At 40.9% G+C, this 19,053-nt stretch overlaps 1 protein-coding gene and 1 long non-coding RNA gene across 3 annotated transcripts in view; one reads left to right on the top strand and one right to left on the bottom strand.

Moving 5' to 3' along the window:
• The window catches only part of lrrc40 (leucine rich repeat containing 40), a 32,143-nt gene extending 27,376 nt beyond the window's left edge, over positions 1–4,767 (bottom strand). The window contains exon 1 of the mRNA XM_051403286.1: positions 4,349–4,767. Coding sequence (XP_051259246.1) covers positions 4,349–4,493 — 145 coding nt within the window. The 5' untranslated portion in view covers positions 4,494–4,767. The remainder of the gene's footprint in view (positions 1–4,348) is intronic.
• A 2,913-nt stretch (positions 4,768–7,680) lies between these two features.
• On the top strand, positions 7,681–16,877 carry LOC127365390 (uncharacterized). 2 transcript variants are annotated; one of them, XR_007885191.1, is made up of 3 exons: positions 7,681–8,984; positions 15,634–15,773; positions 15,988–16,877. It is a non-coding gene; the product is annotated as an uncharacterized LOC127365390 (long non-coding RNA). The 2 variants fall into 2 exon arrangements; XR_007885192.1 differs by lacking the exon at positions 7,681–8,984 and adding an exon at positions 12,754–12,887.
• Positions 16,878–19,053: the final 2,176 nt, after the last annotated feature.

Raw genomic sequence — 19,053 nt, 5'->3', positions numbered from 1 at the left:
CATAGTAAATCAAAGGCAGCATGCTAGCTACCATCATATGTTAAGCTAAAGGTCAATGGTTTGGGCTACTACTTATGGTGCTATCCATTTGTCTCGTAAATCCCCCACCCGAGTTGCTCTGACGCAAGAACGTGACGTAATTGCCTGGCTTGTACCACTTCCAGCGTTCCATTTGTCTTTGGGCATTACGAGTCGGAAAGAACATGGACGTTACCAGTGCAGCAGCTGTCTTGTTATTGCTTGTGGCTCATCTAAACAAGCTCAATGTGAAATAATAATGTTTTTCTACAGAAACACTAACATTTCAAGTAATTCCGTTATTGCAAGTCTTACATTTCAAAAATATTTTGCCATTTTCGCCTATTTCAATTTCAGCAAGTGCTGTGGCATTTTTCTCGAGCCACCAGGGGCAGTGGCAGGCTAGTGTAATTGTACTGCATGCACAGCAACACCGTGCAATGCATAAATTGGTGACCAGACTAAAGCAGCAATGTAAACAAGTGTGTAGGAGCATTTAGAATCGACAAAACGACCAACGTATATATGCCTGTCTGCTTATTGCAAAACAAAATGTTTATATTTATGTTTGTATAAGATGGAGTTTGTATGAATTACCCAACTTTTCCAGTTAATTCTCCTAAATTCCCACTAATTCCCATAATTTCCATTAATTCCCATGCAAGTTTCCAAAATTCCCAAGCTTAAGTTTCCGGAATCATTGTGCATCTGCCCCATTTCTGATACCGTGGCGGCAGAAATTAACAGCGGCGGGCCGCCGCTTCAAAATCAACATAGAGAAAACACTGAATAGAAAATACGTTCAATAGAGTGTTTGATAATTTCACTTGAACTCCGTTAGAGAAAAATAGGAAGAAAACCCCGAGCCAGAACCGCAAGTCATTCTGGGGGATGTAGGCAGAGGAAGGGCTTTAGCCTCTCGACCTATCACGGCCCAGCTAGCCAGGTTGGTGGCATCAACAACAACAACAACAACAACAACAAAAAAGAACGGTGTGGAGTGAAGGGAGAATATGAGTGCGACAGCGCGAGAGGAAATTGTAGATAAAAAAGGAAAGGTCACGTCACCAGTTTGGCAATATTTTGGTTATTTTAAGTCAGACAAGAGTCAGACCGATGTTGTCTGCAAACTTTGCAAGGTCGTCGTCCCTGCCAAGTCTGGCAAAATGACAAATTGATTTTATCACCTCAGCCGCTCTCATCCGCTGGAGTACAGCAGCCTCAAAGAGCCACAGCCTCTGCCAGTACAAGTGGAACAACACACAAGCGGCAACAGCCCACCATCGAGAGGTACACGGCAGCAGTGCCATACGACAAAACATCAAAGCGATATAAAGAAATAACGGATGCAGTGGCGTATCATCATCATGGTTGAATAGCGCTTCCTTGAGTTATTTTTTTCATATGCTGGTTTGATATTTCCATAGATGACTGGACTTGGTAACAGGTTTGTTTCACGCCACAGATGTTCACAACCGCAAGTTTATTCTGATTTCTATGTATACAAAATACTTACATATTTTAAAATAATTTGTCAGACATGTTTGTTTATTGCTCCTTATTGATCTGCTTGCTTGGTGTGAAGAAGAGATATTCATTGCGACTGTTATTTATTTGTGTATGTTACATATACCAATATGGCCTTAAAGCCTGAGAAGGTGAAACAGTTTTCCTTGCAGTGAAACCATGTTGAGTTATTTTTATAATTTGATGCTGGTTTGATACTGACATATTACTGTTTGTTACATGTCAAAGATGTTAGTTCTACCTCAGGTGTACACTAGTTTTTTATTTACAAAATACATTGCACATTTTGTTGGATTAAGCATTTATTTAATGTCTATATTTGCACATTGACCAGTATGTTTATTTATTTTACTGTTTTTCATAGTTGTGTTGACCTCTTTATAAAGGTTAAAGGTTACGTTTAAAATAAAAGTATTTAAATTCAGCCTTTTTTTCTCCTGGTCCTCATTTAGAATAGGTTAAAAAAAACTAATCAATAATTATCGATATCAACTGATATGAAACACTTATATCGTGATTTTATTCGTGTTTTTTCAGCCATATCGCCCAGCCCTAATCATATTCTTCAACTTCTCCAGTGCCTTCGACACTATAAGCCTCTCCGGCTGGCAGAGAAGCTCTCTGCGATGCAGGTGGATCAGGACCTCGTTGCCTGGATTACAGACTACCTCACTTACAGAACACAGTATGTCAGACTGCACAGACGTGGTGACGAGCAGCACTGGCACAGCCCAAGGAACTGCTGTCACCGTTCCTGTTCACACTCTACACCTCGGATTTCTGCTCCAACACCGGAGCGTGCCACCTACAGAAGTTCTCTGATGACTCATCCATTGTCGGCTGTATCACAGATGATAAGAAGGAGGAGTACAGAAACCCGATTGAGAACTTCATTGAATGATGCGACAGGAACCACCTAAAGCTCAACACAGGAAAAACCAAAGAACTGGAGGTGGACTTCCGGCAGAGCAAGAGGACCCCCTCCCCTGTTGAGATTAGGGGGGAGAAGGTAGAGATGGTGGACACCTACAAGTTCCTGGGGGTGACACTCAACAATAAACTGGACTGGACGGATCACACTGAGGCCCTCTACAGGAAAGAACAGAGCAGGCTGTTCTTTCTGAGGAGGCTCAGGTCATTCAACGTTGGCACTCAGATACTACGGATGTTCTACCAGTCGGTAGTGGCCACTGTCATCTTCTTTGCTGGTGTGTGTTGGGGAGGAGGCATTGACACTGGGGGTGCCAACAAGCTGGTGAAAGAAGGCCAGCTCGGTGGTGGTAATGGAGCTGGACAGTATGGAGGCTGTGACTGAGCAGAGGATGAGAGGGAAGCTGAAAGCCATCATGGACAACCCCTCTAATCCTCTCTACACTGAGCTCAGGCAGCTCAGGAGCACTTTCAGCCACAGACTGAACCAGCCCGAGCCTTAAATATTTGCACACCATTCTTACTTGCATATTGCATAGTGTATATACCTTCATTTATAGTCTTATTTTTTCTATCATATTTTGTAATATTTTATTTTGCGATATCTTCTTGTACCACCACCTTCTCCAGCAGTATTGGCCACTTTGTGCATTTAGTCCTGAAGGGGAGCCAATATTTGAATAAAACATTTTAGGGAGGGCTTGTGAGACGAATGGGTCATCTGCAGAATACAGAATAAATCCATGCAGCAGTAGCCAGCAGATGTAAATGTCACTAAACCTTCTGAGGCATACATTTACCCCTCAAAGCACAGGAGGCTTAAATTTAAGAAAATGAGTTCTACATATGCAATGTCACAGCAGGAAAAGAAACGCCCTACTAGCCAATGGTTTAAAGTCATATATTGATAGATTACAATATAAAATTCACATGTATGTAATATACTACGTACATATAATCTTCATATGTCAAAGTGAACAGGACAGTATATTAGCAGGGGAACATCAATCTATTCATGGTGTAAGATTTGGTGTGGTTGAAATGATCAATAAAACCGATACTTCACATGAATCCTGTTTTCATATGCTTTCATAAACGGAACTTAAAAATATACTGGTATACATATTTGATTTCATATTAAAGTCCCCCTCTAATCCAAAATCAGCATTTCTTCTTGTTCTTACAAAAACACTGAATACTGCACCAAACGTTTAATATAAAATAAAATATGCATACCAGTATATACAGAATGATGTATGTGCAGAGTTTGACACTAGAAGGATGTTTTCACATTCATCTGCTGAAAGTGGAAAGTTTCTCTGTGCTCATTGAAAATCTGATTTTAAGGAGTGGAGCTTACAATCATGATTTGTGACATCACAAATAGTTTGGAAGTCAGTCCTGGTCCAGTATACAACTTGTACAGTGTGATGTAGAAACCTGAAGCCACCAGTGGACATCCACTGAGAATGGACTTTACAGTGAAGTAGGAGACATCTTGTGTCCAGCAGGAAAACTTTGGAAATTGCACATTCATAGATTCTGGAATTTTTTATGAGGTAGTAATTAGATGGAAAAACACATCAGACACACATTATTGTTCCAAGCTTAGTATTTGTATACATGTCTCAATACATGTCTAAGTACTAAGTTTAGTATTATGAGGGATATTCATTAAGTCACATCTCTAAATGTAATTAGCTAAACACTGGCCTACAATCTGAACAGTTCATATCTTTCTCTTTTTGTATTTCACTCCAAGCGTTACTTCCAAATTTTCAGCACAGTGTTGACCTTTAAATTGATTTCAAAGGCAGAATAATAGTTTCAGTAGTACTGGAACAAGCTAAAATTAGCTTTAAGTGAAATGTACCTTCTGTCAGACCTCGGCCGGACAGGTTGAGCTGGCCGCTTTTTCTGGCTGCCTTCAGCAGACCGTAAGGAACAGTCGCTTCGGTCTTTTCCGTCCTGAAGCCCACCTGAGAGTCCACCTTACCCGCTCTTTTGAAACGAGACATTGCCTGTATGTTAAATTAGATGTGTCCGTAGCACTGCGATGTGAACGCTAATTTCCACACCCAGACTGTCCGTGTTCCGGGTGCCAGCAGCACGAAAAATATCTCTTCCGGTAGAATTCTTCAGAATAAAGGCATCGTCTCCTTAATCCAAACGGCCTAAAGACTTGCTTCAAACCTGCACAAAGTACAAGTCAAACTGTACTCTATCATTACACCATATTATTTGTCGTGATTTAAGACGTAACGCCTTGTAATAAGTCATACATTAACGCCTACATTATAGCCACTGCCAAAGATAGACTGTATATTGAGCTTTAATTTTGTGTTGATTTTGGCGGCTCCTGCGGACAAAAGAGGTAGTGTTTTCACCGCCTCCTTTCATTTAATTCAGTCATTACAGTCATGGACACAGATTCAGAGCTAATCAGAAAACTGCTCATTAAGAAAGTCTTAAATATGTTGATTCAAAGATATGTCAGATCCGATCAATACATAATGATTAACAGGGTATTTGGAAGTTTCTTATGTATCTTATCATGATCTGCTAAAGACCTAGAGTCCATTCAGTTAAGGCAGCACTTCACTCCTGTTGCTACATATTACCTGATGCTACATAAAAATGATCCCAATGGCTTCCATGCACTGAGATATACAGATTTTACGCTTGAAAAAGAATTGAAAAGAACACTGGTGTAGGATTGACTCTCTGTATCTGCAGGAACCCTGAGTTGAGGTATTGGTATTGATATATGGAGAGGAAAGGTTAGATCAGTGCATCTGTACACACAAGGCTGAATTATCCCCCAGGCCCTCGGGGATCTGAACTGGTAATACTATATGCACCACTACCATACAATATGCACTGAAATGATAGGTGCCCACATAATTATACAATCTTAAAGTCTTGTAGAGTGGCTCCAAGTTAAAATCTATGTTTTGGGCCTCCATTATAGCAGTTATATTGTTCTTACAAGCCATATATTCTGAAACAAAGTTGCAGGCTTCCTTTATCACATGTGATATGTGACAACTTACTGTAACTGAAATGGAAATAAGCAAAGGTTGATGGAAAAGGTTGATATGCAATACTTCGCTTATACAGCCCGTCATACTAACTTCTGGTGTAATAAAAAGCTCCATAGTGTGGTGGTGTGAATAAACACATTAACAGTTGGATTATTTATGGAAATTCAATCACTGTAGTTTCTGAGAGAAAATCAGACAATCAGAGCTTGTGATCTCTTGTATGTGGCTTCATGTTTTGTAGCATGTAGTATACAGGAATTCACAGTAGATAACACACACCCAGGTTGCTGTGACAACTTCCCTCTGGACTGTGAACTTTGACCACAATTAAGAGTTAGGTGTGTGTAAGCTGAAGGTCCAAACCCAGTGTGTTTTCTGCATTAGTTGACGTGGTCCATTATATTCAGGATGAATCTGTCTTTTCTTGTGTTGTGTGTGCTACTGTCTGCCAGCTGCTCTGCCAACAAAGGTAAAATTTTTCTGTTGTCTTCAACATGGCTCAAAACAGAAAAGGGTCATCTCAAATATGGCAGTGCCGTTTTATTCAGTTTTAAGGTGCAGCTGTAATGGCACTTCAAATTCCAATCTTATCTAGACTTTAATGCTCACATATCGTCTAACCATACTTCATCTTCATGGTATTTATTCTGAGAAATATGAAAATTGTGTGTGTGTGTGTGTGTGTGTGTGTGTGTGTGTGTGTGTGTGTGTGTGTGTGTGCCCGCGTGTGTGTGTGTGTGTGTGTGTGTGTGTGTGTGTGTGTGTGTGTGTGTTTGTGTGTGTGTGTTCGTTCAGGTGTGCAGACTGGCATACGAGTAGAATCAGGATCTCAGTCAGTGACTCTTCAGCCATGGTTGGTGGCTCTGACCGCTGTTGTTGGTTTCCTCTTTATCGTCTTCACCATCCTGATTGTTCGCAGACTACTCAGAAAGAACAGGTTGGGTACACACACACAGCCTCATACACACAACAATGCAGAAATTAATGTACATTCTTGTAAATTCCGTTACTATATTACAAAGCATTGTACTTTTCCATAGATCTGTAGAACTTGCCTTTGTTTGCTGAGCTTCATATTGAGCTTCATATTCATATCGTATTGGTATTGGTGTATATGCAGACTTGGGGAGTAACAGATTACATGTAACTGAGTTACATAATCAGGATGCAAAGAAAAGGTAACTGTCACCCACTACAGAAATAAGACTGTATTATTATTAGATTATTTATTATTATAGTTTTTCAGAGCAGAGGATATGTTGTGGATCCTAAAAATCTTTCCATTTTCATTTCATAGGATACATTGTTCTTTTGTTTTTTTCTTGTCTTTTCAATCATTTGTATTTGCATATTTTATGTTGAGGTAATCCAAAAGTAATGAAAAGCAATCAAGTTATGTGACTTTAATTTTTTGATACTTGGATTAGGTTCTGACATTTTTACATTACCGGTAGTAACTGCATTCAATTACATTTTATGTTATTTGTATAGCCCCAATTCATAACAAAAGTTATTGCAGGACACTTTTCAAATAGAACAGGTCTAGACCGAACTCCTTATAACATTATTTACAGAGACCCAACAGTACCACCATAAGCAAGCACTTGGTGACGACGGCAAGGAAAAACTGCCTTTTAAGAGGCAGAAACCTCGGACAGAACCTTCGGCTCTAGGTGACTATAAGCTTTATCAAAGAGGAACAGCTTAAGCCTACTCTTAAATGTGGAGAGGGTGTCTGCCTCCCGAACCACAACTGGAAGCTGGTTCCACAGGAGAGGAGCTTGGTAACTGAAGGCTCTGGCTCCTGTTCTACTTTTAGAGACTAAAGGAACCACAAGTAGCCCTGCATTCAGAGAACGTAGTGTTCTAGTGGGGTAATAGGGTACTATGAGCTCTTTAAGATATGAAGGGGTCTGACCATGAAGAGCTTTGTAGGTGAGGAGGAGGATTTTAAATTCTATTCTACATTTTACAGGGAGCCAATGCAGAGAAGCTAGTACAGGAGAGATGTTTTAGACACTATTGTAATTGGATAACCCTAAGATGGTCAGTTTCTGTGTTTTCTTGTGTTGCAGAGAGGATGATGAGAGCTGGGGTTATGACAAGGGTGTAGAGACAGATGACGGTGATATGAAACAAACCAATCTGTAGAAACCCAACTGAAGACCACCACTCTGCTATCAAATCAAAGTCACTTACTCACTCCTGACAGTTCTATCAGTGCTCTATTTGATGAAGAATATGGCTGCATTCACTTCACTTGCTCTGACAAGGCGGAGGAGAAGGCATATGGAGTTTAGTGAGAGCCATTAAGAATGTCTGCTGTGTTTGTTATATTAAATGTAAAGTGGCTTGAGCTGTGTTTATTTGCTTTTTCCATTTTAGAGACAGAAATGAAAAAAGAAAAAATTTATTTGCGTTTTATTCTAAAATACAGAAATACAGATAAACCTAAATCATAAACCATAATCATTTTAATCCACTTCCCAAACTCCAGCCTTCTGGGCAACAAATGTTAAAATGTTGCATAAGACAATAATATGTTAATTGTATGGAATGGTGCAGCCATAAAAGGTTTCAATATTTCACTCAGTGTAAGTGTTGGGGCTACTTCCATCCTGTTCTCCACATTAATGAACTGCTCTAATTGTTTATCACCACCAGAGGGGCCCATAGCACAGATAACAACTCTGCATAGTACTAAGCACAAAACAAATGATATAACAACTTACATCACTGCTGCTCCAGTAACAGAACTGTAGTATTTACTTGTTAGAACTACCATATTACAGTACTACAGATAACTCATGTTTTTATATTTCTGAGTGTGATGGTTCCTTTTTGGCCTGGGGAACAGTAGTTCATCTTAATTCATGGTCCTCAGCAGCAGTATTACTAAATTAATTCTCTTGAATCTTACTGGGTTTTTTATTTTTTTTTATATTTCTTTTATTGTTATAGCTCAGTCATCTGTTGCTGTTGTGTCCTAAAACCTGCTCAATAACTCCCCGGATATGATTGTATTTTTCAATTACATTCTGTTTTTTGATGATGAGTAGTTAAAGGAAATAAGAATTATAGTGAAAAGAGATGCTTCTGTACAGATATATGGAAATGAACAATGGTGTTTGCTCTATTTGAAAAGTGTCCTGAGATAACTTTTGTTATGAATTAGCGCTATACAAATAAAATTGAATTGAATTGAATTGAATTGAATTGTTTATAGAATATAATGTGAATTATATGCTGTGGTCTTCACAGTCCCCAGATCTCAACCCAACTGAAGACCTATGGAAGATTTTGGTAGATAGCACTCGCTACCATCATCAACAAAAAAAAGAAAAGAGGGCAGTCCCAAACAATAAACAAGTTGCAAAAACTAAACTGCCCCTCTGAACTTTAAACTTTAAATAAACTCACATTCCATTTACCGTTCAACTCACTGTTTCAAGGCTGGGGCTGACAGTAAGTTACATGTAGCCTATCATTCGTTGGTGAAAGTGTTGATTTTGGGACAATGGCATGGCCGGATAGCTAGCTATAAACATATTGTCAAATTAGGCTTACTGTTGTTATTGACTTTAAGTTGCTTGTGTAATGTTAGCTTTCTGGCTCATAGCTCAGCCAAAGGGCTTAGGAGCTGAACGGACAATAAAAATATCTCCTGTTGCCAAATTGTATCTAAGGTTTGTCCTATTTACTGGAGTAGTGAACAACATTTCCATTGCATAAGAACCTTGTGCAGTAGTGTAGTGGTACCTAGAGAAGTGTGAATATTCTTAATTTATACCTTCTTTTTTTAAGCGGTCTATCCAGCAAGTGGCTGAACTCCCTGTATTATAAACAGTGACATGTAACTACTATTGCATATTTAGCTAATGGTAGTGAAATAACCATTAGCCACAGAAGAAGCACAGATTTTGCAATTGTTACTGGCCTACATATGAGTGAGAAACTACATAATTATGCATTTTGAATGAAGTATTCCTTACTCCATCCATTCATGAAAATTGGACAACTATGAATGATGAGCATCAGAGGGGGAAGGGATTTAGTATCTCCTCTACACCACTGACCTTGTGGGATGGTAATGATTGCTCCAGGTGTTACCAGGGAAATATGGTCTGGGTGGTCCTGATACTTCAGTTGCCAATTTATCCTCCTGACTACAATGACTGAACAGTATTGCTGGACAGGATTGAGTCGTTCCTCTGAGTTGAGGTAACGTTAGCCATTTTGATCTTGAATGTAACCACTGCTATATGTGGTCTTAGAATAATCTGAAATTTTATTTTCCGATCGTAAAGCAATATTTGGGTGGAAACAACTATTAAAGGTCCAGTGTGTAACATTTAGGAGGCTCTATTGGCAGAAATGGAATATAATATTCATAGGTATTTAATGAGTGTATAATCACTTCACAATGTTGAACCACCATGTTTCTACTGTAGCAATAAAAGTCTTGTTGAAATCTACAGTATATTACTTATCGTTATAGTTAAAGATGTAAAAAAGAGCCCATTTGACCTTTTTGGCAAACTAATAACTAAACATGTTCTTCACTGCTGAATATGTCAGATAAACGTTACTCAGTTATACTCCTAGGTCTTCTGTGTATTATTCAGTAGAAAGACTTCAGTAATACGCCTTTCATATAAACAAAAGAAAAAAAATCAAAGGAAATAATAAAGAAAAGGCTTCCATTTCCAGAAGTCCTGTATAAGGATAACCATTGTGGCTGACACCTCCCATCTTGTCTGCAACTAAGTTCTGTTGGGGGGGTTCATGTCTCTTGTGGGATAAATAGGGACCCAAAAAACACTAACCAAAGGGCCCCTAAATAGATAAATCCAGCCATGACCACTGTTCATACAGCTATCAGAGTTTACAGAAAATGTTACATAAAGTCCAAACCGACTTTCAATCTCTGTTCAATGATACTGAATTAAATATATGTCTGCTAAGCTTGCTAAACTACTAAATATAGCTGTTCCAATTAAACTAAACTTAAACATACATGCAAGCAGTTTTTATGGAGCATGTGTGGTGTGGAGAGGGAGCAGCAATGGATCAAGGTTGAGCATTGACAGAAAAAGTGCAGCAGATTTTAAAGCCACAGAGAGGACAAAGGGCTGTTCTGCTCTGTCATTCAAGTGTGAGGTCTGTTCAGGGTTTGGGGTAATGGAGTGTGTGTGTGTGTGTGTGTGTGTGTGTGTGTGTGTGTGTGTGTGTGTGTGTGTGTGTGTGTGTGTGTGTTTGTATTCTTTCCTGTAATTTTATCTCTATATCTTCTGTTGTTCTTCTTGACCAACACTGTGATTGGTTTAGGGCTGCTGTGTTTAAGCCTGATTGGCTGTTTACACCTCCGAGGGCGGTTAATTGGCTAATTAACTCAGGGGGTGGAAAGCTGGGAGTTGATTGATTGCACTACTAATTACAAGATTGTGTTTTAGTTTATGTGCATGTGTGTGGTGGGAGGTGGGTTGTTTCACATAGCTAAACCCTCAAGTTTAAGTTTCAGCCCTCTCCTCTCCTGCAGACGTAAATATAATGTAAAAATCCACTGAAAAGGACAATGAAGAGCAAGGCTACCATAAATAATTATGCCAGTTAAAAGCGAGCCTAAAACAGCAGTGTGACATTTGGTGGAGGAGTCCTGACCTTCTCCATAGTGGGCTGTGGTTTGTCTGATCCTGAGACCTCAAGCCCTCAGCTAGAAGGCCCTAGCTCTGTGGGCTGACATAGACACTAACCTGACCACACTGTCACCACACTCTGAAAAACCACCGGTCCTCTACACAAGGGTTCTCTGCTGAGGGTGAAACACTGTGACTTGGTTGATTTACAAAGAACTGTTTATTAAGAAGTTACTATTCATTCTGCATTAGATGAATGACCCATATCAGTGTTTTTGGATTTGATGCCTGTATTGACAGGACAATATAGTTTGCCTGTGCCACTGATATATGCCCTATATGGTTACCTTCCAATGGTCAACACACAATATAGTGCTCTCTAGGGTGCTAATCCTAACCCTGACGAAGCTGTTTCACCATAAATGCATCACTACTTTCAGCACACTGGTGCCCTTTTTATTTTTTCCCCCCTGCCCCTCAAACAGCCTGACTCTGCCACCAACCAGTGCCTTCTCAGATGATACAAATCACTATTACAAAAAGATTTATAGGAGCATTTTCTGATCTGCAACCACTATGGTCAAGGGTTAGATTTAGATGCAGACAGTACTTGGTTAAGGTTGGGGAATGATTAAGGTTTGGGTGAAAATAACTATCGTTAAGGTTAGGGAGCCTGGGCAGTCCTTGTTAAAAAAAGAATGACTTGGTTGTCATGAAAGTAGTCATGGAAAGCAACTTGACTGTTGGCAGGAAACAAACAGCGGGCCCCTATGTCACAGTAACACTTTGCTAACCCACCACAACCTCTATATAAACAATACACTACTTCTGACTGTGTTCTTGATAGACAACAGTCATATGTTACACAGTTGCAAGAGATCTTTGTCAGTTAAAGGTGCTGTAAGAAAAATGTTTTGACTAACTTTCTGTCGGTTCTTGCAGTTGCAGGTCCTTCCTTCTTTCACGTTCTTTTGCACCCACTGTAGTTTCTCCTACACCAGGAATCTCAAACTGCCAGCTTGGCCCTCCACCCCCCTCCTTCCAGCCCTCAACATGATGTAAAAAATGGTGTGAAACCGTTATCTCAGGACACTTTTCAAATAGAGCATGTCTAGACCGTTCTCCTTATAAAATTGTTTAATATTATAATAATATATAATATAATAATATAATCCGTCCTGTAAAGTTAAATGGTAAATGGTAAATGGACCTGTACTTGTATAGCACCTTTCTAGTCTTCCGACCACTCAAAGCGCTTTTACACTACATGCCACATTCACCCTTTCACACACTCAGCGATGGACAGCATCGGGAGCAATTCAGGGTTCAGTATCTTGCTCAAGGATACTTTGACATGTTGCGGCATGAGCCAGGGTTTCGAACCAACAACCTTCCGATTAGAGGAGCCTCCCCTTATTATTTTAATTAAAAAATAATTTGATTATTATCAAACTTTCTTTATAGGTGATATACTAATATACACTTCACTGTTACAGCTTTCTTTCACAAATATCTCAAAGTGGGCTTGATCTTGATTTGCTTATGGCTTATTTATTATATATTTATATAGTATATTGATGTGGCATATTCTTTTGCAGCAGCTGTCTGCTACCTCTCCGGGAACCATCACCTTATCGCGGTGGAGAGGTTTGGGTGCTTCTATGAACCTGGGAGCTGTGTTGTCGGGAGCAACATGCTCCTGGTAGGGTCTCCCAAGGCAAAGTGGTCTCAGGTGAGGGGCCAGACTAAGAATCTTCATCCCGCGGGAGAAACCATTGGGGTCGGGTGCGATGCCAAATGGGTGGCAGTAAAGGCAGGGGACCTAGACAGACCAGACCCAGGCAGCAAAAGCTGGCTTTGGGGACGTGGAATGTCACTTTGCTGGGGGGGAAGGAGCCGGAACTGGTGCGGGAGGTGGAGCGCTATCGATTAGATCTGGTGGGGCTTACGTCTACGTACAGTCGAGACTCTGGATCCTTACTCCTGGATAGGGGTTGGACTTTATTCTTCTCTGGAGTTGCCCAAGGTGTGAGGCCCTGGGCTGGTGCGGGGATACTAACTAGCCCCCGGCTGAGTGCCTCTACGTTGGAGTTCACCCCGGTGGACGAGAGGGTCACGTCCCTACGCCTACGATCTGTGGGGGGTGGAACTATGACTGTTGTTTGTGCTTATGCACCAAACAGCAGTGCAGAATATTCTGCCTTCTTGGAGACCCTGAATGAAGTCCTGTATAGGGCTCCAGTAAGGGACTCCATCGTTCTCCTGGGAGACCTCTACGAACATGAGTTGGGTTAGGTGGCGGGGGAAGCCACTGGACAGACCTGGTAAACCCAAACGTGTAGCATGGGTGAACTGGGAACGTCCGGAGGAGGCCCCTGTCCGAGAGACCTTCAACTCCCACCTCCGGCGGAGCTTCTCCTACATTCCTGTGGAGGCGGGGGACATCGAACCGGAGTGGTTGATGTTCAAAGCTTCTATTCTTCTTCTATTCTAAGTGACTAAGTGTCTTGGGTGCCTCAAGGGGCGGTAACCCTCGAACACGGTGGTGGACACCAGTGGTCAGGGAAGCCGTCCGACTGAAGAAGGAGGCCTTCCGGGATATGTTATCCCGGGGGACTCCTGAGGCAGTTGCAGGGTACCGGCAGGCCTGAAGGACTGCAGCCGCAGCTGTGAGGGAAGCAAAACAGCTGGTCTCCCACACCGGGAGGAGTTCGGAGAAGTCATGGGGAAGGACTTTCAGACGGCACCCAGGTGCTTCTGGAAAACTGTCCAACACCTCAGGAGGGGGAAGCGGGGAACCATTCAAGCTGTGTACAGCAGGGATGGGACACTGCTGACCTCAACTGAGGAGGTAATTGGGCGGTGGAAGGAACACTTTGGGGAATTCCTGAACCCGACAAGACCAACAAGCCTGCCCTCTGTGATAGAGGCAGGGCTGTTGGGGGATGGGGGATCTATATCAATTTCCCTGCGGGAAGTCATTGAGGTAGTCAAACAACTCCACAGTGGCAAAGCCACTTGTTGAGGGGCTGTCTTGGTTGACACGCCTTTTCAACATTGCCTGGAAGTCAGGGACAGCGCCGAAGGAGTGGCGGACTGGGGTGGTGGTTCCCCTATTTAAAAAGGGGGACCAGAGGGTGTGTGCAAATTACAGAGGCATCACACTACTCAGCCTCCCTGGGAAAGTTTACTCTAGTGAGTGAGGATAGAATGGAGCAGGAGATTGGCCGGAGAATCGGGGCAGCAGGGGCGGTATTGCGGTCCCTGTATCGCACTGTTGTCACGAAAAGAGAGTCTGTTCCTACCCTCACCTACGGTCATGAGAGATGTGTCGTGACCGAAAGAACGAGATCCCGGGTACAAGCGACCGAAATGGGTTTCCTCAGGAAGGTGGCCGGCGTCTTCCTTAGGGATAGGCTGAGAAGCTCGGACATCCGCGAGGGACTCGGAGTACAGCCGCTTCTCCTTTGCGTCGGAAGGAGTCAGCTTAGATGGTTCGGGCATCTGATGAGGATGCTTCCAGGGTGCCTCCCGAGGGAGGTGTTACTAGCACGTCCAGCTGGGAGGAGGCCACGGGGCAGACCAGGCACCAGGTGGAGAGATTATATCTCAACACTGGCCTTGGAACGCCTCGGGATCCCCCAGTCAGAGTTGGCCGATGTGGCCAGGGAAAGGGAAGTTTGCGGTCCTCTGCTGAACTTGCTACCCCCGCGACCCGACCCCGGATAAGCGGATGAAGATGAATGAATATCTGCTCAGTCCTTCTATTGGAAGAGGAGGCCTGCTGTGTCACAGATTGTTGTTGTGCCAGCCCACCTAGACATAATTGACTTTGATTTTCAGCCTAAAACTGAAACTTTTTTTAAAAAATCAAAAAAGGGTTGACATTTTAAACTGGTAAATTAAAGTATTTCAATGAGTGCCCTATAAATGGTTAAAGGACTAGTGTGTAGGATTTGGTGGCATCTAGCTGTGTGACTGCAGATTGCAGGGCCCACTCCCTGTGCAGATAGAAATGTCTCATTCTTAGGTAACTGGTTCTTATTTTCAGGTGATTATAGTAGTATACAATAGTTCCAACATATAATTCCACCACAAACCTTTATTTTTTACGTTAGTGTTTCTGTATGGATTTAACAGTGTATCATGTAAATTAGTGAGCTTTAGAGTGTTTGTAGGTGTATTTTTGAACTCTCCACAGAGCAGGTGAACTGCCTGCCTCCAGTCTTAATGCTAAACTAGGATAACCATGTCTTGACACCAGCTGTGTACTTCAGACACTCTTGAAATAAAAAAGTCAAGCATAATTCTCAAAATATTTAGCATTCCTTTATGATTATTTTGTCAAACTGATTCTGACTTTATAGTTATTGGATTTTCACAAATGGGATTAATAAGAAGGGATAGCTAGCTTGTTCCTGACAGTGTATTACTGGACAATACCAAAGTCATTTAGAACATATTATGCTTTCTTGAAGGGTTTTCAGTGGCACCCTGAAGGATTCATCCGTCATCCACAGTCACAGAAACATTTGAGATCCCCTGCAGAACCCTTTCTGTTCAGAGGATATGAGGAAGATGGAAAGAGGGAGTGAGAGAGCGAGGCAAACAGAGAAAGGTCAGTGCCATTATTTTGAAATGGGCACTGAGTCACAGTGGACAGACACAAGGACAGACCATGTCATGATAAAAACAGTTTTGACCTTATATTTGTGTTTTAAAAAACTATATGATGAAAGTCTTTTGAAAAAACCATATATGTGTGTGTTTACACAGCTGGTAAGAAACATTTGATGTATGTGTGCTTGTGTGTGCCTGTGTGTGTCTGCTAGTTCCTAAGCCGCCTCTTCAGAATGACAGCCCACTGGAATCAAGAAAGGGGGTGGCTGGCTGGCTGGTTTGGTCGGTGGCTGGTGCCTTTTTCCACTTAAATAATACAGAGGGACTGGAACATGATTGGACTTGGGAACTGGGAATCCCTCTGTGAAGACATCGTTGGACTTGGACAGGTGCTGAGAGGAGCTGGAGAAACAACACTGGAATCTATTCAGGACTAAGACAGTGGGACAGAGCTATATGTGGGGACAATCAGTAAGAGGCCTAATTAACAAAAGCAGTACATAAAGTATTGCTTGATCTGAAATTGATCCAACCAAAATAATTTTGTTTTTTGCTGCTGTATGAATCTTTTACTGTAAAAGTTTTTCTGTGGTGTGCAGAGGAATTACATGAAGTTGTGGGAGGCAGGAGGACCACAGCTTAGAGTGGCAGGTAAGAAGCTCAGTGTATGGAGAATTTCTATAGGTGGACAGCTGCAACACATGGGACTTTTGAAAATGTTTACCTAATATTGTTTTAGGTGTCCAGCAGTACTGAAAGGAGAAATGGTGCTGAATCTGACAGGATGACTGTAGTTCAAAGGTGTATTTTTTTTGGTGTAAATTGTGTAAGCTCTGTGGTTAAAACATCCTCTGTGAGAGAAAAATGTTTTCTGAGTTTCTGAGACTGGATTAATGCATTGAACCAAGAGGACCTTATTTTAAAGGAACACAGAAGGTCCACAGATTTCAGACATATCTTTAAATGTTCACTTAAATAACAGAATCTATGTAAAGCTCTTTCATTTTACTGAAAGTAAAACATAGCAGACCTTAATTGTATTGAAGCTGAAGTTCTTATTCATTAATTACAATTGTTCCCATTGGAAGCAAAATTGACCAATAAAGAACTTTCTTTTTGTGTAAGGAGTCAACTACAACTGGGATTTACAGGGACTGGAACTGAACTCACAAAGATCCTGTCCAACAAACTAGGAAAAGGCTGGGATAGCAACAGAAGCACAACACCATACTGCTACAAAAGCCCTCTAGTCTCTTCGTTTTACCACGCATCCCTTTTTTACTCCAGAGCCATGGTTTTTTGACATTTTGACGGTTCCCCCCTGTTGTCATGGCAATGTCAGCTACGCCAGGAGGCTGCAGCGAAGCAGACAGCTCAGTAAAGTGGCAACTTTGTTATGATGTCACTGCCAAGACATGGTGGATGGTAAGTTTGACTTTTGACTCTAATATTCTGTAATATTTTGATGAGCTTCATGACTGTTTCAATAATATTGAAGATTCCCTCCAAACATGTATTAAGATACATATGCAATATTATGCTTGGAACAATGTTTAATCTGTTTTTCCACAAAAAATATAGTTTCCATATAAATCATTTACTCCTTCTACCTCATTAAAAATTCCAGCAATTTTGTTAATTTCTAAAGTAATTCCTGCTGGACACAAAATGTCTGTTACTTCACTGTACAGTCCATTCTCAGTGTATGTGCACTGGTGGTTTCAAGTTTCTACATCACACTGTACAAGTTGCATACTGGACCAGGAACCGTCCCTTAAAATCAGATTTTCAATCAGAACAGAGAAACTTTGCACTTTCAGTAGATGAATGTGAAAACAAGATGTTTTCACACTCATTCGTTTTTGACTGGAGGGGGACTTTAATATAAAAAAAGTCCCAATGGCTCTCACTGCCACTGAAAGGTTTAAGCATGCATTCAGATTGATACATTTGCACATGTTGGACAATTGGACCATCTTCCATCAATATGGCTGCACATAAACTGCCAGAGAAATAAGCTATCAGAGAACATACAGCCCATACCTACCGTGTGTATGGAGTGTGCCTGTGTGTGTGTGTGTGTGTGTGTGTGTGTGTGTGTGTGTGTGTGTTTGTGTAACTCTGTTGATCTAAAAACTAGGATATCCAATTCTTTCTGTTATTTTCCTCTAGTTTCCCTCCCCATTCTTCTTGTCTCTGTACTTTTATCACATGGGCTTTAACATGTGCTCCCTAGAGAGAATTTGCATCAAATTATCTTGTCTTTCATTAACTTTGTATTCAATTACACTGCCTGTAACAGCCTGTACACACCTTTTAGAAAAACTACAGTTTATTACAACTTTCCCATTTCAATTTTATCAACATTTTATCCAAACATATTTGGTAGAAAAATAACAAACTCATACCCACTTTGTGCTTCAACTTCTACTTTACTTACTGTAATTGTGCACACAGTTTTCAATGAGGGATTATTAGGGATATTTTTGGTCACCTCCAGATATAGTCTCAGTCGTGCATGTTTCTTGCCCTGTTGAAGCTACCTTTAGCAAAGTCATAGAATTCTGAGATCTCAGCAGAGTACAATGTTATCATGACCAATAAAACCAATGACCCTACAAAAATAAACCCTAGGTGTAACAACGTGTAGTTGTCTCTGAAGGAAGCAAATGTTTGCTAACACACTAGACATATGATTTTCTCTCTCTTCCCTTCTGTTCTCTAGATCAGTGGTTCCCAATCTTTCCCCTTAAGGGAGCCCTGTCATATTCAATGATAACAATAACAGTAGAGAACAACTGATAAACTGTACAATGAACCCAAACAGTGAACATAATAACAGTTTGTGTAAAACAAGAGATTATTAATCAGAGATGAGTTATACAATTCTCCATTTTGTACTAAAGTCTCTATAATGCATTTTTTTTTAACAATCAGACAAACTTAATAGAATTCAGTGTTTTCTTCTCATTCTTCTATTAGCTCTTTGGTTGTTTGAACCTTTCTAATGCAGAACGAGGCTTTTTATCAGAGTGAAGACTGAATATAGCTTGGACTTATAGCAGCTCTTTAAAATTTAGATCTTAAATAATAATATACATTTTAAAAATAACAACTTCTTTTAATTTTCTACCCAGAAATAAATACTGAGATATAGGCATACTGTGTATATTTTGTATATTTTTAGTGTTCTTACATCCCTTCAAATCAACCGTGACCTGCCCTTAAAGTAGCACTCTAGTGCATAGGCGGCAGTATTAAGAGGCTATAGGAGGCTC

This window comes from Dicentrarchus labrax, unplaced genomic scaffold, assembly GCF_905237075.1.
Source record: "Dicentrarchus labrax unplaced genomic scaffold, dlabrax2021, whole genome shotgun sequence".
NCBI lineage: Eukaryota > Metazoa > Chordata > Actinopteri > Moronidae > Dicentrarchus > Dicentrarchus labrax.
Note: the sequence above shows the minus strand (reverse complement) of the source record. Positions and strands in the feature narration are given on the sequence as shown.